Source organism: Cyrtonyx montezumae, unplaced genomic scaffold (assembly GCF_038088225.1).
Source record: "Cyrtonyx montezumae isolate F1298 unplaced genomic scaffold, pur_monq_1.0 scaffold_6, whole genome shotgun sequence".
Classification (NCBI taxonomy): domain Eukaryota; kingdom Metazoa; phylum Chordata; class Aves; order Galliformes; family Odontophoridae; genus Cyrtonyx; species Cyrtonyx montezumae.
The window spans coordinates 14,877,692-14,900,564 of NW_027072067.1; the positions used below are offsets into that span (position 1 = coordinate 14,877,692).

General features: G+C 47.2%; 2 protein-coding genes across 3 annotated transcripts in view; both read right to left on the reverse strand.

The window, feature by feature from the left end:
• Positions 1-233: 233 nt before the first annotated feature.
• On the reverse strand, positions 234-7,284 carry LMOD3 (leiomodin 3). The gene is made up of 3 exons (XM_065749254.1): positions 6,877-7,284; positions 4,177-5,517; positions 234-2,312 (listed from the first exon to the last, which is right to left on the reverse strand). The coding sequence occupies exons 1-3, from the start codon at positions 7,165-7,167 to the stop codon at positions 2,286-2,288; spliced, it is 1,659 nt and encodes a 552-aa protein (XP_065605326.1). The 5' UTR covers positions 7,168-7,284; the 3' UTR covers positions 234-2,285.
• Positions 7,285-12,517: 5,233 nt separating this feature from the next.
• Positions 12,518-22,873, reverse strand: part of FRMD4B (FERM domain containing 4B) — a 64,200-nt gene continuing 53,844 nt past the window's right edge. The window contains exons 17-23 of one of the 2 annotated variants that reach the window (XM_065749836.1): positions 21,805-22,033; positions 19,922-19,978; positions 18,496-18,643; positions 17,586-17,711; positions 16,229-17,034; positions 15,414-15,546; positions 12,518-14,154 (exon numbers count right to left, since the gene is read on the reverse strand). In XM_065749836.1, the coding sequence (XP_065605908.1) occupies positions 14,034-14,154; positions 15,414-15,546; positions 16,229-17,034; positions 17,586-17,711; positions 18,496-18,643; positions 19,922-19,978; positions 21,805-22,033 (1,620 nt within the window). In that variant the 3' untranslated portion in view covers positions 12,518-14,033. Of the gene's footprint in view, positions 14,155-15,413; positions 15,547-16,228; positions 17,035-17,585; positions 17,712-18,495; positions 18,647-19,921; positions 19,979-21,804; positions 22,034-22,873 lie in introns of both variants that reach the window. The other variant, XM_065749835.1, reaches the window with a different exon arrangement.

Here is a 22,873-nt window from a genome sequence, read left to right on the forward strand (position 1 = left end):
AATAAACTAGATGAATTAGGTTTCTACCCTATTGATGTTTTTAAACACTGCTACTTTAGGACTTACCTTGTTCTGCTTTATTCTGCATCAGCTGTTTTGTAGATGAAGGTGAATGTGTTTTCATGTGTGGCTTGTTTGCTGGTTTTTTTCTTAAGCAGAATACAAAGGTACAAGCAAAGCATGCACTTCACTGACACAATTCTGACACTCCTCAGAAGTACAAACTGGGTTTCAGGTTTACAAGAAAAAGCAATAAATGTCAAGATACAGTTATAGAATACCCATTCCAAATTCATACAGACACTTGCCTGTAACAACCAACAGTGGTGTGTGGGATTCTTTTATATATATTTTAATTACCAGCTCTGATGGAATTGTCTTGCTAATAGCAGCTTGCAAAATATAGTGGGAAAACAACGTTGTCCAGGTGACACTCCATTTCAAATATTCTCGCATTTCTCTTTTTCTAACAAAGTAATTACTGTAACAGTAAAGCAAACATCCTTACAGTTGGAGCTTTTATGTAACTTACCATGCTGTTTTCATAGTGAGCTGTGTAGAAATCTGAACACGTCATTCCATTTAAGTGTTAAAGTGATCAGTATTTATTGAAAATAATTCCAGCTGAAGAGTCAATGGCCTGTTCCTCACTTGTAGCGCATGGTCTTTGTTTCTCAAAACCATTTCCACACTTAAAGGTTGTAGCCTATGACTTCATCATTACTGTAGAATTTTAAAAACCTGCACAGTTATGAAGAAAAATAAATTCTAATGGTGACTACTGAGTGTGTTTCCTTCAGCTTGGGACACGTGACTCTGACCATAGCTTGTGGATGGCTGGTGACCTCAGTGGGGTGCTGCTGGGAGAGCTGCTGTCACCCTGCCACTCATGCCTTGTGATGAATTCTGGTTTTGATTGCTGTCTCTATTAATTCTGCTGAGGCGTGAGAGAGCTGCAAGAATGGTGCAGCCACACTCTTGCATCCTTTAAAAGCCCATCTGCAGAAGTGCACTTATATATATATATATTATATAACTGCTTAACTGCAATTTTACATTTCTTCTTATTACCTGTAAGGGATTTCTGCCTGCTTCTAAGGTTACTGGGAGCCGTGCCCTGAGCAGCACTAGGATTTAGCTGCCAGAGAACCATTGCAGTTGTAGGCAGCAAGGAGACACTGACCTGCAGGAAGGCCTGCCACAAGCTGCACAGTGGGCGTTGTGAGTGAGTGGATCAGGAAGGCAGAAGAGGTGAATGTTAGCAAAGGGAAAAGCTTGGCTGGGAGGGGAGTGGATCAAAGGTGTTTTTACAGGAGTAAGCTTTGTAGCTTTCAGTAACTCAGGGGAAAAAGGAAAAGAAAAAGCTGATCTCACATGGCTGCATTCCACAGGAGAGTGACTTGTAGAAAAGTCTTGCAGCAAAACCATCTGATACGATTGAAAAAGGGGAGGAGAAAAAAAATTCACAACAATATTGAAGTAAAAATAAGCCATGCACATTCAGGTTACAGAGAGAGAGTTAGGGCTCATCCTCCATATGCTTGGGAGCAGTGTGAGAGAGGTTGGCAGTGGCATTTTGGTGCACCCCGAGGTGGTGGTGGTGTGGAGCCTGATCAGGGGTGAATTGCATTGAACTGAGATTACAGCTCTCTAAACAGCATGGCATCATCTTTTGCATGCTGGTCAGGTATGAGACCAAATAGATTGATAGGAAACACACTGGCTTGAAATCTGAATGCCCCAAATGCATTCTGCTCTGCAAGCTTCTTACAGCCCATGGATGTGCTGCACACTTCTTATGGAGAGAGCTTTTATTTCATTCATTTCCTTAGCCTAAAAAATAAAGCTGTTTACATAGAAACCAAATGCTTTTCTCATGGACAAGAGAATAATCAAGGAGCATGTGTGCGAAAAGAAAGATAAGCTAAAGCACAGCATGTTCCTGCAGAATTGGACAGCAGAAGGACAACATGGAAGCAAAATAGTTTACTGACAAACTAGAAAGACTTAAGGTTATTGATGTCTCTGAGGAAATCCTCCCACAACAAACTGGAGCCTTGAATCCGTTTGGCAGACAGATGGCACTGGGATTTTGATACCTGATGGAAACTCGTGGCGCTGATTTTTCCCATGCCAGCCTTTTTCATCACACTGAGAAGTGCATATTGCAAGCTTTGTTCCCAAGGAGTCCCATACACCACCTGGGTTCTGCAGAAAACTTCTGCTGGAACAACTGAAAGCAAAACTTGAACAGTCTTTGCTCCGAGTTGTTTTCTTTGGGTCTCTCACTCCAGCTGCTTTGGTAATGGCACCTGGACAAGGACAAAGAAACACTGTAAGGAAATCTCTCAAAACAGTTTAGTTCAAACCTTTCAGAAACTGAGAAAGGATCAGAAACAATGAATTCAGGATTGTCTTCAGTTCCCCACTTGCAGTCTGTAATGCTTAATGCCCAGTAGATCACTTTACAAGCTATGAGCCTCCCCCACAAAGATCAGGACACCCAGGTTGGCTCAGGCATAAAATGTGCCACAGTGACACGAAACTGAGGATATCAAGGCAGAAAAGAAGTTACCAAAATCACATGAGCAGATAAGGATAAAACCCTAATGCCCTAAATCCAAGCCACTTGGCCTGATACTAGGTGGATCAACAAAAAAATCAGCACAAATGCCTTTTGTTTCATCTCTTCAGGTCACCCAAGCACCCAGACGCATCTCCCAGCTCAGCAAACAAGCAGCTCTGGGGCTGCAAACAGCAACAAATCCCACAGCCCTTGGCTGTAAAGATCTGCCTGGGATTTTGGGGGAGGAGGATGGGGGTGGATTAGGGCTGTGCCAGTCGAAAGCCACAAGCCCAGCTCTTGGTCTGGGGGCAGACCAGTAGCATTAACTCCAGATAAGGGTTCAGGGTCACTGCAGAGCTGGTCCCTTCTGATATTTCAGGACAAGAAACTGCCTGAAATTACTGAGGGAATAGTTAACTTCTGTGCAGATAAATGAAAGCAAAGTGTCCCCCATTACATAATAGTGTCAACATTAAGCAACATATTACCAAATAAGATTGACCATTTCTATTTGCAAGGAGTTTTTTGTTCTCTGCCTCTGACCTTAGCAACACAAAGAGGCATCAACATCACCAGCTACACATATCTCAAACAGCTTTCAATTTTTCTTGAAGAAAGTGAAGCCAAAAATGAGCATCAGAGGCTTCCTGGAGTGATGGTTCCCAGCATCAGGCCACTGTGCTCCGTGTGTACCAGGTGGGTGCCTCGGGTGATCCTCCTTCCAGCACCTTAACAACTTCTTAAAACAGAGTAAGGATGAGCAACAAAACCCAAATCCTTAATTTGTACATTTTTGCAGAAGATCAGTAGAGCACAGAACCTATTATTTTACCTGAGATCCTTTTATGCAGCTCTAAAAACAAATGTAGGCAACCAAGAAAAAGCAACTTTTACCCATCCTGCTGTTACAATTCAGGCTCAGACCCATGGAGAATACATTATAGAGGGGTCTTTGTACCATCACTTCTATAGAAAGTAAAAATAACAAGAGGGCTATGGCATGTTTTTCTTTATGGGGGCCTGAGGACAGATTAAATGAATTGTGTGAAAAATAACCCCTGTTGTATACCCCTCCCTGTAGTATTATAAGAGTATTTGCATATCATGACAGCTAATAATATTATTAGCAGCACATTAGTACTGGGTTCCTCTGAGTTTGTTTGCCCTCAGCTGAATTTCCTTTTATTTAGCTTCATAATTGAGGAATAAGAGGTTAAAATCCCACACGTATCCATGTGATGGGACCAACCACACACAGCATGGGATTGTGCTTGGAAGTCCCACCAAAGTACTGATGGGTACAGCATAGGATGAGAAGTAATGGCTTTAAGATGGACCATGGGAGGTTCATGTTGGATATTAGCAAAGATCTCTTCTCAGAAAGAGCAGTGATGCAGTGGCACAGGCTGCCCAGGGAGGTGGTGGGGTCACCATGCCTGGAGGTGTTCAAGAACTGTGGAGATGTGATACTGAGGGATGTGGTCAGTGAGCACGGTGGGGTGGGTTGGGGTTGGACTTTGTGATCTTAGGTCTTTTCCAACCTTAACAACCCTATGATGCCATGAAAATAGCAGCTCTGGAGCACGATACCTCCACCATTGAGCACTCACCGGTTTCAGGTATGCGACGTTGCTCTGACGGATGTCATTCAGCAGCTGATCTCTCGGTGTTATTTCAACAAGAGGAGGGGGCCTTCTCCTGGGGATCGGCTTCAGCGTTTTGATCACATCCTTGAGGTTGGTTTTCTCAGTGGGCTCCACGTACTCGGGCACGGCAGGTTTGCGTTGGATCTTCTTCAGCTTGATCACCCTGAAGCTGGGCTCAGCCTCATGCGGTTGCTCAGGGGCCGCAGGTCGCATGCTTTCCTTCCCCCGTCCCTGAAGCACTGAGGTGGGGATGGGTGGTTTGGGTGCTGGGGGAGCCTCATGCGGCCTGGGCTGGGGCAGTGGACCCCCCAGCATCTCCCACATCCCAGGTGGCAAGCCCAGTCCGTTCTCCAGCATGGTGATCAGCTCTCGCTGCTCTTTCATTTGCTGCTGCCTTTGCTCCTCCTGCCTCTTCTGCCTCTGCTTGTCCAAGTTTCTGCTCAGCAGGTTGGTCACCACCATCCTGGGCCCTGGCAGCTCGAAGTGGTAGCCCATTTTCAGCAGAGTGCTGTTGGCCTTCAGCAGCCTGGCGATCTCCATCTCGGCCTGGTGGCCCAGCATGCTCCTCTGGTTGTGGAAGCGGAACTCTGTCAACGTCTCGTTGTACTGCAGGCACCTCATGATGGCCACAACGCCCTTCCCAGAGATGAAGTTGGAGTCGATGTTGAGCGTGGTGATGCTCCTGTTCTCACGTAGCATGTTGGCCAGAGCGAATGCGACGTTGTCGTCAGCTCCCACGTTGGCCAAGCTGAACGTTTTTATGTTCTTATTCTTCTTCATCGCGTTGACGAAGTCTATCAGCATTTCCTTTGGGATGTTCTCTATGTTGTTCAGGTTGAGCTCCTTCATCTCTGGACTGTTTTTTCGGACTTTCTCCAAGCTGTCTTCTAAGTTGGTTTGATTTCCTGATGGCCTGGCACTGAGCTTCATGAAGCTAGTATCCAACGCTAACTTTTTGGGGATGTTTAATTTTGAGATTTTCTTTTCATTTTCATCTGGCTTTTCTGCAGTTTCCTCTGATTCAGGACCTGGTTGCTTGCTTGTTTGATCACTGTGATGATTTTCATTAACACAAGTTTCCTTCGTTTCTGACTCACTTTCTTCCTCCTCCTCTTCACCTTCCTCCTCCTCCTCCTCCTCCTCCTCATTGCTTCCAGCTCTGTTCATCTCCCCAGGCAGTGTTACAGCATGTGACACGCTCTCATTTTTGTAGTGCCGCTCTTTCCCATCAGCCTCTGGCCAACTCCTGCTGCCCTCATTGCCAGAGCCACCACTGCTGTCTCCCATCTCCTCTGCAGTCATTCTCTGGGGGAGACAGAAGCAGCCAAAACAACGTTAACCTCATGCTAAAACCACGGGATGGCTGTATTTCCATACCACTATGTCCATTGTATAATAACACTTAAATGTGCCATTGCCTGTAAGTCACAGTGTGCTGGCTTGGTATGGAATGAAAGGACAATTGCTCTGACAGCGGCTGTAGGCAAATATCTCACCTTCACCCTTTAAGAACACTGACCAATAAATCCTGGATGGATTTAATGCTATGCTAAGGTGGGAATTAAAGAACTCTGATCCTAATCTGCTCCTGGATTTGGTGTGATTTTTATCATTTCCTTGTCAAGAGACAAAGTTTGTTTCATGAGCCACAAAACACTGTGAGCCCACGTGAGGTTTGGCTGTGTGTTCAGCCTAAAGGAGGGAGAAAGGACACATCACGATGGCATCAGGGTCAGCTGCCACACGGACAACGAGGCAGTGTGCTTGTACCTGTGTTATGGAAGCAGCCATGGATAAAGCACAACTTCATTTTGTTCTGAGTCTAGGGGTAGGGAACCAGCTCTGAACACAGCTGCTGAAAGGCAGTGGTACTTTCAGCATCAAAATAAAACCACCTGCAAGCTTCCCCCGCCCCACTCTCCCCCCCGCAGACACTCTCCTGGATGAGATTATTAAGAATTTCCCCCCTTTCTGAGGACAATCCTAGCACTTTGAAGGCAGAGGGGCTGCTCTGGACCAGAAGTGCCACAGCTGCCAAGGCAGGTCCCAAAAAAACTGAGGATAATGATCCACAGGTTGGGCTGGCTCTACCTGACAGATATCTGAGTGTGACCTTAACCTCTATTTAACTCATATGGATAGTACAATAAATCTAAGGACTGTGATGAAAAGGATGGGAGCAGTTCATGGGGTTTGCATGCCTGGTTGTTTATGAATGTTCACATTGTAAAAATGGACTGTAGGATTTTTCCCCCAGTGTGACATTACACTGTGCCAATGATTACATTAAACTTACTCATTAAACTAAATGCTCCACGGAAAAGCAATATGGTGTCAATCAACGTGCAAAGCCAAACCAATTTCTTATGCATTCCAGGTTGATTTTCTGAGAGTTTCTCAATAGTTTGCTTTGTTGAAACAGCATTAGGATATTCTTCTGTTAAAAACCACAAGTAAAGACTTAGGGGAACATCTAATTATAAAGTTTTACTCCAGTCCAAGCTGGATCCTGACATTACTGAGGCTTTTAAACCGTTTAAACTCATGGTTTCTACCATACCATTCTAACAGAGAATGGAACCAGGGGTAGATTAAGGTATTTCAGCTACCAAAGCGATCCCATAGCAGACACACAACAGATAGGGGTGATTTTTTGCTGGTTACCTCGGAGGGCAGGAGGGTGACGGGAACTCTCTCATCCTCGAGCATGCGCCGGGACGCCTTCTGCCAGTACAGGTAGTCCACCAGCGAGCGGTGGTCAAAGCTGCCTGTTGGGGGCTTCTCTGTCTGATCCCTCTGTATCATCCCCGTGGGGAGCTCGGGGTCAGGGGCCATCACCTCCATCTCGCTCTGCAGCTCCTTCAGTTCCTCGGGGGAGAGGTTTGCCAGGATTTCATCTTCATTGATATCCTCGGGGGATACGTCTTCGTCAGACGTTTGGCCGAGTTCAGACATGTTTGCTCGTTCCCTCCTTCCCCTATTACTTTATAAAACTAAAGAGAAAGATACTTGCTTGGTTAAACCAAAGACTTTGTGTTTTGGTCATGAGCGGCGGCAGCTCTCGGTCGCAGTGCAGCAGAGGGGCAGCACCGCTAGGTCTATATTAAGCAGCACTTGGCTGGATAAAGAGAATTTATGGAGATGCTGCCATGCTCCATTTTCAGCAACGTGTCAGCTGTGCAAACCCTTCTGACATTTCAGTGCAGCTGGTGCATCCCCCATTGAGACCCAGAGGAGATGGTCGTTTTTGAGGGGAATTTTGTGCAACTTTCAGTGCATCACCACGTGCACGGATTGCCCCCTGGTCCATGGGTGGAGTTGATGCTGCCTGCGAAGTGCTCGGGGGAGTTGTGCATTGAAATTACTTTTCTTTATAATTTCGTGAAGTGTCTGCATCCATCGCACCTCAGATGTCTCAAAACCAAAATCCAAATGACTGTGGACAGTGGGGGGATTTCACCACCCTTAGTGAGGTCTTAAAACATGAATATTGCAGGGGGTGCCAGTGCAAGGTCACCTATGAGCTCTTCCAAGTACCAAATCCTGGTAAGACAAAGCCCCTGAGATAGAAAGAGGCAAAAAAAATGTCAGCACAAAACACACCACATCCATTTGGGGATGGGTCCATCCCCTCTCCCAGTAGTGAGGGTTTCCCAGCACATCGCATCCTGCCCAGGAGCAATGCAATGCCCACTCTATACATCTTCACCAGTCTTCCTCTATCGTGGATGTTACTTGCATCATCACCAGAAATTGGCTGCAAAACACATCTCGGGTTCACCCTTTTCCTACCTTGAAGTGTGATTTCAGGTCCTCACTTGATGACCGTAAATGTGTCTTTCATTGCAAAGAAGCCACAGGTGAGAAGCTGTGAAACCCTGGGGTTGGAGCTCAATCCAGTCATGCTCTGCTGGAATCTGCCAGCAGCAAAACCACATTTGCAAGATGGGGCCTCACGTTGCTGAGTTCTGTAACAAGAACCGTGGGGTCCAAAGCCCTGTTAACCTCAATTGAAGAGCCATAAACCACAGGTTGGTGCACAACTGCAGAGAATTCCAAAAATTTAAGAATCAAATAAATGGTGAATGTAGAAATAAAAACAAACCACACCAAGAACATAATGCTTCTGTTTCCCCCTTTGGTATTTCAGGGGCCATCCTTATTTTACATTATGCAGTAGCAAGCACAACAGCAGACCCACACATCAATCTATCTGCTCTTGCAGCTCTAACCTCCAGCAAGTGCTACCCATAATAGAGTCCATAAAAGGTTTCCTGATGTTATCAAATAAATCAGTGATCTCCAGTAGCCGGTATGTAATTCTCCCAAACGATGCTGTTTGGGTCACAGAAGCTGTCTATTCAGTGGTTACAAATCGCTTGCTAATTTCTTGACTGTAAATAAAGTCCTTGGCCACCTTCTTGTATTTCCATGATCTGCAGCCAGGCCCATCTTGGGCCCTGGTCTTGCCAGATCCGCTGAGTTAAGTAGGGTCAGCCCACGAAGGCCTCTTGAGATGGAAAATAGGGATACTGAGAACACTGATAGGGATTTAAAAAGCAAGCTTTCTTCTAAGTAGAAATATATCATTTGTCAATACTGCCATTAGGAAACACTACACCTCTGGGAGAGGTGCCTTCTCCATTGGGCACAGGGCAAAGGCTGCCCAGTGACACCTCTCCCAGTGGCACAGGTGCTAATCCCACAGATTTCCAAAGTGGGTATCACATTTTGCCTACTTTAGGTCTCCTCCATAAATTATATCGAGTACAGGGTCCACTTCCTTTTCTAACACATTGCTTAGTGTTTTGGTGTACTGGAAACAGCACGTTAAGGCAACAGAGGACACCCTCTGGGCTGAAACCATTCTCAGGGCCAAATCTAGAAGTCCTTTCCAAGGCAAAACCCAACTCTTCCTCCCAATAACATTTTGAATGCGTTTCCATGAGAGCTGTCTGAAATCCTCCCTAATGCCACCACCTTTGATGAGAGGGGAAAGCCACTTCCACTGGTGGCACTCATCGTTTCGTGCCAATTTGACACTCGCTAAGGAATCCCGGCACTAAAGAGCTGCTGCATGAGATGTAGGGATGAAAGAAGAGTTAAATAAAAGGAATGAATTCTTACTGGGTTGACAGGAAAAGAAAAAAAAAAAAAGAAGAAACCTGCACATTTAATGAACAATTCATAGTTCTTGTCTGTTTCTAAGGCAAGTAGTTATGCGGGGCTGACTCCTGTGTCTTGGCTCTAAGCAGCCCATCAAGCCGTGCCTCAAATTTGTTCTGTTTTTAAGGTAATCGATGGCACAAATCCTGATGCCAAATACTTGAGAGGAATTTCTATAATGCTGGCTGTCTTTTTTTTTTTTTTTTTTGCTAAAATAACCCACATACTTATTTCCCCTTGCTACTGATCCATGCCATTTCCCAGTGCCAAGGCATTAAGTGGAAAACAGTCAGAGAATGTGCCTGTGTAACATAACCATGCATCGCTTTTAAGAAACTCACAGGCTCGATGGGGCGGTCTAAAATTGACCAACAGAGGCATACACCAAGAATGTCCAGCAATCCCTGTAATGCAATATGGGGATTATAACAGGTCAGATGATGGGGACCTGAACAATAACAGCCACTGAGTAATGAGAGCAGTCGTGGAGAGAAACCCTGTGGGAAAGTCACCAGGGAGAAAAAACACCCCCATACACCTCCAAGCAGTTACAGATATATGATCAGATTGAGTTTGCTGCTTAAATAGGGCAGGGATGTCTGGCTTTTGAGGCATGTGCCCTAGCTGCTTGGGAGGGAGCCGTGAAGTGGAGCTCTGGGGCAAAGCAGGGGGACAGGGGCCCGATGTGGAGAGGCCAGCAAGATTTATTATGAATTTATGTTGCACTTTTCACTTTCTGATAAGCCTGAGAGCAGCTGAACCGAGTCCTTGTTGTGCCATAGGACAGCACCAGTGCCATTGTCTGTGTCCCCTATTGCATGGAAACAAAAATGAGACTGTGCACAAAGGGGAAAGGGAGTGCAGGGGGAGCTGGACCATGCCAGAAAATAAAGAGAGCAAATTCCACCACCAATCAGGGCCCCAGCACACCCACATCGATACCTGCAAGACAAGGAAAGTGCCAGCACTTCCAACACCAGTTTGGACCATCGGTTGCCGCTTCCTGGACCATTTCAGCTCTTTGAAACCATTTGACAAAAGCCTGCCCAACCCCATGGGCAGCAGGTGGAGCTGTTGGTCCCAAGCAGGTGATGGGGTCTGTGCAATCAGTGATGCTCTCACATCTCACATTCTCCCCACCTTTGCATGGCAGAACCTTGAGAGTGACAAAAGCCCCATCCTACAACAAGCAGCTAAAATTAAGTTGTATTGTCCCCTGTCTTCTTTGCCAAATATATAATTTATCTCCAACCAGTGCACGTCAGTGCTATCTGTGATAAAGCACAAAGGGCTCTTGAAGGAGTAATACCATCATAATAACCTTCCAAATGAGTGATCTCTACAAGCTAAACTGCTGAATTCAACACAAACCAGACAATGAAAAGAATCAATGAGCCAGCAGATCAGATATCAGAACCTGGAGTCCTTCTGGGGTAGCAATGTCACCCTTTGCTTCAAACACAGGGGTGTATCTGGATTTCATGGTGAAGAAACCTATCACAGCCCTGCACCCTGTATCACCCTGCCACCAAAACGTGCCCAGGAGAAGTGCTGCTGGGGCTACGTGATGGGTCCTGCACATGTCCTGCCCTAACCTCTGGCCAGGAACAGGTGGGAGGCTGCTTCTTGAGTTACTCCAGCTGAGCCCCTGCTGGCTGCAAATGCTTCTCCGCCTGTGACTCGTGGATGGCACCCCAATCATTAACTAGAAACTGAGACTCATGCATGCTGCTGAGCCCTGAGAGAGGGTGAACATCCTTCAGAAGTCAAGGGCTTGCTGAGGGATTTATGGTGACGTGGATAATGAAGCTGGATGGAAGGCAAGGAGCTTTTCCTTGGCTAAGGTTTCATCACTCTTTGACAAAGACCCTACTGCCTCCACATCCCCCCATGCTACCAGCACCAATCACTGCTTACACCATCCCTTCTTCCAAAGAGGAAACATCACATCAGCTTTGCTCTCGGCATTGGTGCTTGGGAGTAATGGCCTTCAGTGACAAATCCTGCCCTGACACGTGGCCCATGTGGTCCCAAAACCACCTGCAGCTGCTGACAGGTGGAGGTCTGGCTACAAAAGGCAGGGGCAGTGCAGCAGGGTGTCACCATCCTTTGCACACGTGCAGAATAAAACAAGACTCTTTTTCTTCTTATCTCAAACACCTGCAACAAGTGCCCAAAACAGTGTGAAACCTTGGCGTGTGTCACGTTGCTTGTGTCCCAGCTTTGCTCCGGATGGCAGCAAACACCAATTCCTAAGGAGCTCGGAGATGGGAAGGCTCCTCTCCTCAGTGGCACTGCCTGGTCGCTAGGTGTCCCTGCTGACCCAGCTGCAGGAAGCCAGCGGAAAAACTTCAGCAGCTGAGTTAGCACGTCAAACAAAGCCCGGGTCGTTTGAATTCCACGTTTGAACAAAAACGATAACAATTATAACCACATCTCCGTTATCTTTTCATTTGTGCTATACAGACCCGGAGCTGAAATCCAGCCCTGGAGGTTTTGCACCCCATGGACTTGAAGCCACCCCATGTTCTCAACACGCCCATCCCACCCCACATCCCAAAGCACCTGGATTGCAGCCAGCCCTGTGCCAACACGGCTGAGCACGGCCCTGAGCAGGAAGGGAAAAGCCCACTCAAAATTCAATGGCTTCAGCATCGAAATAAAGGCACGTAAACAACGTTTGAAACGGGGAGCAGATCTCATCACACAACTCATTTCCTTTTGTATAAGAAAAGCCCTTTGTGAGTGCTGATGAATCACTGCAGCACAGGGACAGCGTTTGCTGTGCACGGGGCAACGGAGCCCAATGGAGAAATGGAACAAACGTGGCTTATCATAAAGAAAAAAAGCAGGAGACAACGAATAACCCATTGCAATTTCTGCAAAGGCACCGAGTGCAGCTCAGCACTGCCAGAAATTCAGACTTGCAGGGATGTTTCTTCCAGGGCAACCCTGCCTGGCAGTAACACAGCCCCTGCCCCAAGATGGGGACCTGCAGGGGAACCACTGCCCCTCATCACAGCCCAGAGGGAATCAGGCCAGGCTGACTCCCTCTCCTACCCCCCAAACCTGGAAATCCCACGCACGATGCTCTTCCACAATCGCTCCTCAAGGAGAAACAGGAGAAATGCTGACGAGGTTTTGGTAGCACACTTTGCAGTTTATTGACCTATACAAAATAATAGGTCTAGAAATCCGTTAAGTAGTAAAAGAATAAGCAAAAAGAGCTTTCGCGTTTCTAGGCTATACAAATATGTAAAACTGAGGAAATAAGTTATTTTATTCTGTTGGGTTTTTTTTTGTTACTCCTTTAATTCCCAATCGCAACTCTAATACAAATGACTAAGTACCAGCTTAACAAGTGTGTCCTTCTGTATATATTACATGCTCTGGAATATTGGTAAAAAACGTCAAAAAAGCGTATCAGAAACCTTTCTATTCACAATATGAACAGGGAGTTCCTAACCCTTTGTATAAAAGAAAGAAGAGCACCATTGTATGGGATCCTGAAGCACATACAGCTGAGACGCGAGGGAGATTTTACAGTGTGCAGATGAGGCGTTGTCAATCACACAAGTGAACCCACGCTAATTTGTTCCTACAGATGGATGATATGAGGTAGGTTTAGCCCTCTCAGACCAAGACTGCAGTCACACTTTTTCTTTCCCCCTAGACACATGGTTTTGTTAAAAAACTGTTCTGTCACTCGGTGACCCCACAGCACACTAGGCAGCACGGGTGAGCGTGGTACAATGCTAATGCCCCTTGTTGTAAGGCACCCACTGGGCTGGCTGCACCTGCACCCCACCCTACAATACTGGCCATATGTCACATTGCTCCTGTGCCAAGAGGAGCTCTCTCCACGTCCGTCCTCAATCTGCTATGGCAGAGCAACGTGGAGGTGCCACCCATGAGGCTGTACCATGGAGAGGTCCAACAGTGAGGATGTTTGTTTCATCACGGAGAGGAGCAGACTCCTCCTGCTTCCCTAACTCACAACCCAGAGTTTTACACGATGTATTGTGACAGCTAATTCTTTTCTTCCCAGAACTTGTTTGCGGTGCTACCAATCACTCTTAACAACACCCCCAAAAACAGACAAATTCATTCAAACCTCTGTAACAACAACAACAACAAAAATATCCAGCTTTCCTTCAAGTAATGTTCCAATACTGATCAAGTCACCCTTTGCCTCATTCACACACACAGAATCAATCCTTCATCAGCTTATGAAAATCCTTCCAGGTCCTCACAAACCACGGCGGAAGAAACCTCCATTTGTTCTTCTTTCAAACATCAGAATTGTGCTCCTAGAATTCCTGGTTTTTCCGTAAGTTTCCTTTTCACATTTATTTTTTCTGAGATTTGCTTTCAACACCTTCCAACAAAAGTGCTCGCTGAACGTAAATACTTCAGCCAAGTGCTGCATCTTGTCATCAGTTCAGCTGTGGCTTGCCCTTGCTCGTGGAGGCGACCTGGACTCAGAAAGAAACGCCGCTCTTGGTCAGACTTTGTCATTTTGCTACAATCCCTCTTAATGCTGAATTTCATCGTTCCCGGCGACATCGGTCTGGAAGGTGCACCCGAGATCTCCTTCGGAGTAACAGCATTTTGTGCAAGGCACGCAAGGGTACGAATGTGGGGCTGCAGGTGGTCTACACGAGTGTCCCAGGCTTGGAGTCCTCGTGCCAGAACAACCTCTGCTCGCTGCTGTGCAAGTCTTCCTCCAGCTGGTTCTCCTCATCGCCACCAAGCTGGCTTGGTTCCGGGTACGCTCTGTAAGAAATAGGGCACCAGGGGTAAGCAGGAGCTCCCCAGAACCACAAGTGCCCACTGCCTCCATCCAAAGGGCATGGGCGCTCAGCCCCATAGGGTGGAAGGAGCTGTGGATGCTGTGAGTGCACCCCAACATTCAGATCCAAGCATCAAACCCCAGGCTTTGTGCTAGCTGTGTGCAACAGGATCGCTGCCGCTCAAACTGTCAGGAGGAGGGAACACACGGATTATGGCCATAATCACGTTGAAGTAGAAAAAACAAAACCCCACGGGGTTAAAGATTGGCCAAATGATTGAGAATGTGGAAAACTAACAGTAAAAGAGAAAGAAAAAAACACTCAGAAAAAGCTGCTAAAATACACAGATTCCAAAGCTCAATTATAGGAAGTTAAGTAGTTAGTAAAAACAGCACTCTTAGACATCGCTATTATAGATCTTTTAAATCACTGCAATAAAAACAAGGCGTTCAGCTCAGCCACAAGGATCCGGTAGAAGCCTCTGCATCTTTTTCTTACACTTGAGCTTCTTCCTAAACAAGCAGACAAACAAGGCAGGCCTTCCCCACGGGGCAGCCTGGCACAGGTCCAAACCGCAACGCCCGGCTCCGGGCACACACATGCACAGTACTTACTAGAGCAGGCCGTGCTTGGCATGGGGGCACTGGGACATGGTGGCATCTGGGCCACTTCTGGGACAGGCAGCTGCCGTTCTCCCCGGTGACAGCTGGCGTGCGAGGGCTGGGGCAAAGCGAAACCACGAAGCAGGAGCAGCAGGGGTCCTGCATGCATTGCTGCAATACCCCAGTGGGATCCTGGGCTCCTTGCAGTCCTCGGGAAAGCCCCCGCACCCAGGGAGGCTGCAAGCAGCAGCAAGTCGTGCCGAGGCCAGCGGGTGAGCTCTGCCAAGCAAGATGTGCTTGGTTTATTAACAGGCTGAGTGACGGCAGCGTTGCCTTGGAGCAGCAGCACACAGGTGTGAGGCTGAAGGGGATGTGCAGGGTGCTGTGCCCTGCTCCACTGCTGGGAGCGTGGAGCTTTGGCTGCATCAGCTGGGGAGGCTCATCCATCCCTCATGCCTGATCCCCTTTCCCTGAAGGCTGCTGGTTAGGCAGAACTACACCAAGACAGAGAAGGCACTCTCACAGAGGCAATTCTATAAGCACTCCTCATCCTGGTTCTCTGAAACCAAGCTGCTTGCTTCAGATGTTTTAGTAGCCCGTAAAGTGCAGGAGGGGCAGAAAATCTCAACCTTTTACTCACCTGCTCTGCAAAGGAAGGTTGCCATAAGCGTTTCCATAACAGCTGGCAAAAGAGGAATGAGATAACGTGTCATAATCAGAAAGTCCCAATGCAAGCGGGTTCCGCCAGTTCCCAACAGTGTTTGCAGAAGATGCTGGAATAAAAAATAAAAAAGGCACAGTCAATTGGATCCTTCTGCAGCACAAGGAGATGAGAGAAATGATACAGTTCTCACTAGTGACCTCTATGAGTTTTTGCGGGGCACAGAGTCAGAGAATGCAAACAAAATACTATCACAGGATCACAGAATTGCAGGGGTTGGAAGGGACCTCCAGAGATCATTGAGTCCAACACCCTGCCAAAGCAGCTCCCCAGCCCAGGTTGCACAGGTAGGCATCCAGCAGGGTCGTGAACGTCTCCAGAGAAGGAGACCCCAAAACCTCTATCTACAAACACCATGGGGAGCAAAGCTGTGTGTGGGCAATACCTCAAGTGAGGGAATCTATTAGAGCTGTTCAGCAGTGCCAACTGCACTGCATCCTGGACAGCACCACAGCAACTGCATGAGTCCATATGGCATCCTGGTGTCTGCCTCTACTTGTAGGCTTTCCTGCTTGAAACATACAGCTCTCTGTGCTTCTTTGGGTTACTGTGCTTACAAAGAGTAAAAGTTTTACCCAGTGAAGGCAACAAGCAGATCTGTGCTCAGGAAGAGAACAACAGGAACAAAAATCCCGCTGAGTTCCTTTTCTACCTTTCAGCCTAGCCTATATTCTGACTTCATTACAAGGGCAGAATCTGATGATGGAAAAAAAACAAAAAACAACTCAGGTTACCCGAAGAGAAAGATGAAACCCGACTGCTGGGAGAGCACGGCACCTGCAGACCAGCAAAGCCCAAACTCCTTTGAGACCCTCTGTCAGACTCAAAGCCTGCCTGCAGGCCATGACCCTGCTCCTTCTGACTGGAGGCACGCTGGTACCACCCCCGGAGATGCTCTGCTACTAAGGCCTTGTGAATGTTTTTGGTTATATGCTCCGTTTTAGCAACTTGCTTCCTTGGGAGCCGTAGGGTGGCATATGGGTTGTGGGGTACTCTGTCCACTTCGTCCTCATTGTAAGCCCTGAATTCCCTGTAACGGTCGTATCCGTAATGCGCCGACGAGCGATACGAAGGATTGACACTGTACTGCCCCTCTGTGTCGCTCTCATAAACGTATCCTCCATTGTAATAAACATCAGATTCGGTGTACGGGGAATATCCAGAAATATAGTAAGTGGAGGAAGGCTGCTCGTGGCCTTTGTGGTAGACACCGTTCCGGACATCCTTCTGGGCAAGATTTGGCATACTTCCTGAACCTGCAGCAGAAATGTGCTGTTTCTTTGACCGCCTTCGACCCCTGGTCCTGTTGTCAAGAGTCTGAGTAGTGTAATATGGTTTGGGTGTAGGTGTCACACAGTAATATTCCGTGCTCGACTGGCTGGTGTAGGATGACCCATCGTCGAGGATCTCGGTGCTGCTGCTTCTCTGGGACTTTGTGAGGGAGAAGGCCGTTTTCTCAGGGGGAACCTCAGATAACAGGTGGGTCTGGGACTCCAGGCTGCCACTGCGCTGCCTGCAATGGTGTGGGGAAACCTCTGGCCTGCAACAACACAGATGTAGGTTGGTTAATGCAGACACACGCAGACAGAAAGCTGGAGAGAGCACATATGGACAAACCAGGCACGCTTCCTCCCGAAGCGAAGCACAACACCAATCTGGCATTTCCTTTTTACACAGAATTCAGCTTGGTTGAATTTTACGTTTGCTGCAGCAGCAGCAGGAGGAGATTTTTCAGGTAAAATTATGGTGAGGAAGGTAATCTACGAGAGTGACAGATGCAGCAAAGCTCACAGCCTCTCATTTTGCAGTGAGTTACAGCAGGGAGCTCACAGTTGAAGCACGTGACATCTAGCCAAGCAGCTGAGCATGGGAGCATAGGAAGGTGGATTTCCTGCAACTCTGCATCCCACAGTTGTGTTACCTCAGCTAAATAAACCAGGAGGTCTTTACCACCTTTTCATGGTGGCAACCTGGTACCCAAATACCCAGATGAGACATTTTGAGAGCCTGGCCCTGCTGTAGGGAGAGCTGCACCACAGAAGACTTTTTACCCTCTCAGCACTGTTCAAAACTCAGGATCAAGCCCCTTACTGTAAGTGGCTGCTACTGTAGGCATTGCGTGTGAGCACGGGCGTTGTAGGCATGCTTCTTCCTCCATGGGATGGGGCCGCCCGTTCCAGGGTGCGGTAAGGACTGCTGTGAGTGGAAAGCGGGTCCCTGCAGCCAAGGAGAAAGAGTTTCACTCAGGTTAAACACAAGACAAGTCATGCAGACCAAGACTATGTGCACTGTGTCTTAAAGGGAAGGGAAAAAAATAACCTGAACGCTTCATAAAAGACACAGTCCAAGAAACACAGTGGGAATTCTTATACTGACAACAACCAGCACCAGACCAGATCCATACAGCACAATCTCACAGCTGAGCTACTGCTCCCATGTGTTCCATAGAGCTGTTTCCCTAGCACACCAGAGCCCAAATCCTATAAATCCATATGGGAACGTGAGCCACTCACTGCAGCTGACACTAACGCTGGCACATGGCTTACATCCCAGTAATTCTCCTATTTTTAGACAAACTGCTTCTCAAGTCTTAGGTGAATTCTGTGTTGTAACAAAGTACCTGCTGAAATAGTGATAGGATCAGGAGGGATGGGTATGGTTTGGTGTTATCTGAAGCAATTACACACTGAAAACAAACCACAAAAACAGAGACAAGGAGTGAAAGTAATGGTGGGCAATTCCTTAAGCACAGCCCTTCCCACTGCACTTCTCACCTGACTCACAAAGACAGTGCTACCCTGCAGTTTCACAGACCCTGATGACTGATTGCACACACGTATTTACTAAGCAGGAAAATTAACGCTTATCACCAAACTCTTCAGCCACAAAAGAAGCAGCAGCATCTCCAGGGAGTCCATAACAACAAATTTTTGATTCAGACAGGGCTGAGCTCTCATGTCAAGCAAAGCAGAGAGCCTAGCAGAGCAGAGATGTGCAGTACCTGGAGTGCCTCAATTCCAAGAGCTGCTCATTCATGGATGACTTTCTGAGATGAACTCTCTCCAGCCCGAGGGACTTTGGTGGAAGCAGCCTTGGAGAAAGCTGTGCAGAGCTGGTTCGTTGTGCTGGCACACTGAGGGATTCACTGCCTGTTGGAAAGAAATACATATTCAGTTAAGCAAAATCCATGCTTTTATTTTTGCTCTAAGTGCAAATCTGCAGCCACTGAGTAGAAACTTTGTGCTGTGGAGACGAGGGCAGAAGCTGTGACTCCAGGAAGTTGCCACACAGCTGCCTGCACCGTGCTCTCCTGGCAGGACATTGTGGAGACTCATGCAAGTCTCACAAGCCCTGACTGCTGCCGAGGTTCCTGCCCAGCATTTTGCAGGACCACCAAGTGGGAGCTCCTTGGGCAAGTGCCTGCTCTGCAGCTCTGTCCCACCCAGAGCAGAGCTGGCATGCTCAGCTGCACCAAAGCCAGTTCTTCTCCCTCACCATTCAGCACCTTCACTTGGAAATGACATTTTAAAGATTAATTTAACTACAACCTGAAAGAGACTGACTTCAAAAGGGACTGAATGAGCAAAGGCACTGACAGACAAATTTGGCTGAAAGCAGTTGGGAAGATGTTGGCTTGATCCTTGTTCTCATTTTGCTGAGGGCAAAATCCAGTAAAATCCCATTAGAGCCAAAAGGAAACAACAACTAACACAGGTAAACGCAGGACAGGTATCACAGAGACTGTGTTCCCAAACCAAAACTTCAGCTCTGCTTCTAACCAGGTGTAGCTCCTTTTTATAGTGCCAGATAGGTTGTACAAGTCTAAAACTGGGACAAGTGAGATCAGAATCAATCCCGAACTGAAAAGTGAGTAATAATTTAGATAATGTTTGTCCCCGGATGATGATTACCCAGTGAAGGGAGAGGCAAAGCCAAGTCCTTTCCACCTTGTGGAACAGGGTGTGAATGTGTGTCTGTGGGTGTGTGTGTGAAATGAGTAAGCTGAGCAAACACCAAACCCATGCAAGACGCAGCTCACTAGGTAACACTGAAACGTAAACAGATCATTACTATCTCTGACTCTTCCACTTTTAGTGAGTTTTAGTAGCTGTGAGGATAGAAGGGCTGGGCAATTCCTCCCAGCTCCCACATCTGCCCCTGCTCAGGTCTCAGGGACAAAGCAGCTGCTGGAAGCTCACAGCAGCTGATCACAGTCCACCAGATGCCTTCCCTGAAGATGACTCAAATCAGCCCACGGAGAAGAACCTTTCAATAAGTAACTCATTACGAACACCAACTCCTGACTAAGCTCTTTTTCCCTCTGCTGTGATTTGTCATTGGAAGGCAATTTTTATAGCAGGCTGAAGGGTGTTAAGTGAGTGAGCATCTCTGAACAGGCAGAAGGAAGGGAAGGATAATCAACGTACCGTCATCACAGGTTGTTGTATCAGAGAGAGAGCTGCTCTCAGATGGGATTATATCATCTGTGAATGAAAACAAGCACTTTAAGAACACTCAACGTTAATTTCAGAACATCACAGAGCTTATTTTCTAAAGCTCCAGAGCCAGCTGATGCCCATAACGCCTCAACCAAACCATTTAAGACCTCAGCAGCCCAAAGACAGCCCTGCTTTGCTTTCCTATCAGGGCCTATTTGTTTCCACTGCAGCTCTGCAAGCTACCTACATCATCATCAAAGCAGATTTTTTCAGCTGCAGCAGGAATCAAGCCAAGATTCAGAAAGGTGTTTTCCATTCAACTTGTAAGAGATTCTCACAGGGTGTTCTGGTGCTTCTAGAGGAGGCAGGAACATACGCAGGCATGTAAATCTTGTCTGCTAGCATCTGATCTCCTTAGGTACACCTGAAATCCCACCAGGTAGGTCCTAAATACCTTTTGAAATTTGTCATTATGTTAGTTTGTGAATGTTTCATCAGCATACAAATTCTGCTTCAATTCAATTAATATGAACCCAGGACATCTTTGGTGGTTTAAATCTCATGCAAGAGCTCTGAATTTAAATCCCAAGCCTGTGTAATTTGCTGTAAAAGAGGAAGAAACTCTCTGAGGGTACAGAGGAAAGGGAGAGGAGAACATGGCAAGGAGACAGCACCATGTGTCCTTAACATCCCAAGCCCCCAGGGATGGGAGGCAAACAGCTCTGGTGTGATTCAATAAATCAGTGTCACTTTTCAATGCGTCACTTCCAACAAGCCAGTCCCAAACCTCACAGCTACACGTGACATCACTGCCGAGCTTCGTGCAACCCTGCGCCTTGAGGCTGGAGTACCATCAGTGACAGCAAAAAAGGTTGCACCAAAGAAATCAGGCATTGAAGGTGAAGCAGGAGAGAGCTGCTTCAGGTGGTGTAAAGGCACTGTGCTGCAGGAGTCAGGAGCTGGAGCACAGCTAACCTCCTGCTGGCTCAATGCCTGCTGCTCCTACCCAGAAAGGAACCCAGTCTCTTCTGTCTGTCACACAGCAAATGAGGATGCCATGCATCAGATATTGCAAAACAATGGGCTAAATGGTGCTTGTTTAAGGACCGAGGGTTGCACGTCCAACTCTGAAGTTCCTTGTTTGCACAGTGGTAGGAAAAACTCCATGCAACAAACAGCAGTAGCTATGCACGGATGCTGCCCATGCTCCTGGCAGGCCTTCAGCGACTTGCTCTGCTGTTACTTCACATCACGAGCATGGTAATGCAGGACCCCCCACAATTAGTGCTCAGATCAGTAAGCTATAGGTGGAAAGACAGATGTTTTCCTCATCTCTGTCCATCAGGAACAAGATGAGCCACATAAAAGAGCAATCATCAGCCTGCCAGGATAAGCACCTCGCGATGACAGACAGCCCAGCACTGCTGCATTGCATGCTGGCTGAGGACCCACACTGAGCTCTCGGTGAGGGCAGGAAAAGTCATACAGTCTGGTTTGGCCAGAACTGCAGCGTTGCAGAAAGAAAGGAGGAGAAACCTTGCGTGTGGCAGCTCAGCAATACACCTGGATCCACCACACTACAAACTGGGACACCACACCAGTTTCGGCAGCGGTGTTCCTGCCAGCCCTCTATCTATAGCACTGCTGGCCCGTGCCTGGTGCTGCTGCGTGCCCACACCTGTGCCCAGAACAGCAGCTCATCTGCCCTCAGCCTATGAGCCGTGTGCTTATTGCAGCAGCAATTGCATCTTGCTTTCCTAACTACCTCAGAGGAGATAAAAATCATATAGAGAGATGTAAACAAAGCATGTAAGCGAGCCAAATGACTTCTATTTTTTTTCCATCAGAACATGGGGAATTCTCTTGTTTACCTGGCAGAGTAAGAGCTGATTTCTGGGTTGGCTTTTTGCCACACTTGATCCTGTATTCATTTATGGAGTTTTCTATCTCTTGAAGCTTTTTTACAGCGTCGGCATACTCCTGTTTTCTTTTCTTCTTCACGTTTTTGCAGAGGTCTGGCTCGCTGGCCAGTTTCTTTGCAGCTTCCACCAGCTTCTGCTGGATGATAAAATTGCTCTCCAATTCCTGCAAAGCAGGATCCTGCAGATTTGAGAGATGAGTTACTCAGATGAGATTATACAAAAGAAAAATTAGGTTGTGTGGTAATTAAGCGAGATCTTGAGCACAAACCACAGAAACACCAAAGTTTATACAAGAGAATCTCAGCACAGGAGATCTGTGACTAAGATCACAAGGTCTCCTGAGAAAGATCCGAGGTCCTCAAGGCTGTGTGGCTGAAGTTTTGCACACCTGAGTTCAAGGTTAGCCCCTCCTGTTACACGGCCAGCTTGCAGGCTGCTAACCTCCTGCTCCAAGGCAAAGCCTGGATACACCTCTCTGAATCCCCTACGTTAGAGAAACACAAAATTCCTATTGCCATGCCTACGTAACAGGGAGCTTAGAGATTTAATGAGTTGTTTGCAAACAACTGTGAGAGGCTCATATGAAAGAAGTGAAAAAGTGCTAAGTGGCAGATTATTAAATTTGGATAGCAGGACTTGGCTTCAGTTGTATATAAGCAGTTTGCTTCAGACAGGGGTTACACTTGTACTACAGAAGCCAGGGCAGAGTCTGGGGTGAAGAATGAATGCTAAGTGCTCAGCATCTACTGCTACTTGGATGATACAGCCAGATAGCAAATCTCTCAAGGAATGAGAGGGAATGATGCATGTCCAGAAACAACATACACCTGAATGAGCATATCTCCTGAGTCAGGCTCTGCCAGCAAAATTCACATTAGCTTCTTGAGCAATACAGAGAGCTTCTATTTAGGTGGAACTTGCATTAAGCCAGAGATAAATTTCCTCCTGCTGTCATCTGTCACCGAACTATGCTCATGAACAGATGATTTTGCAAAGAGGCCAACACACCTCTGTCACG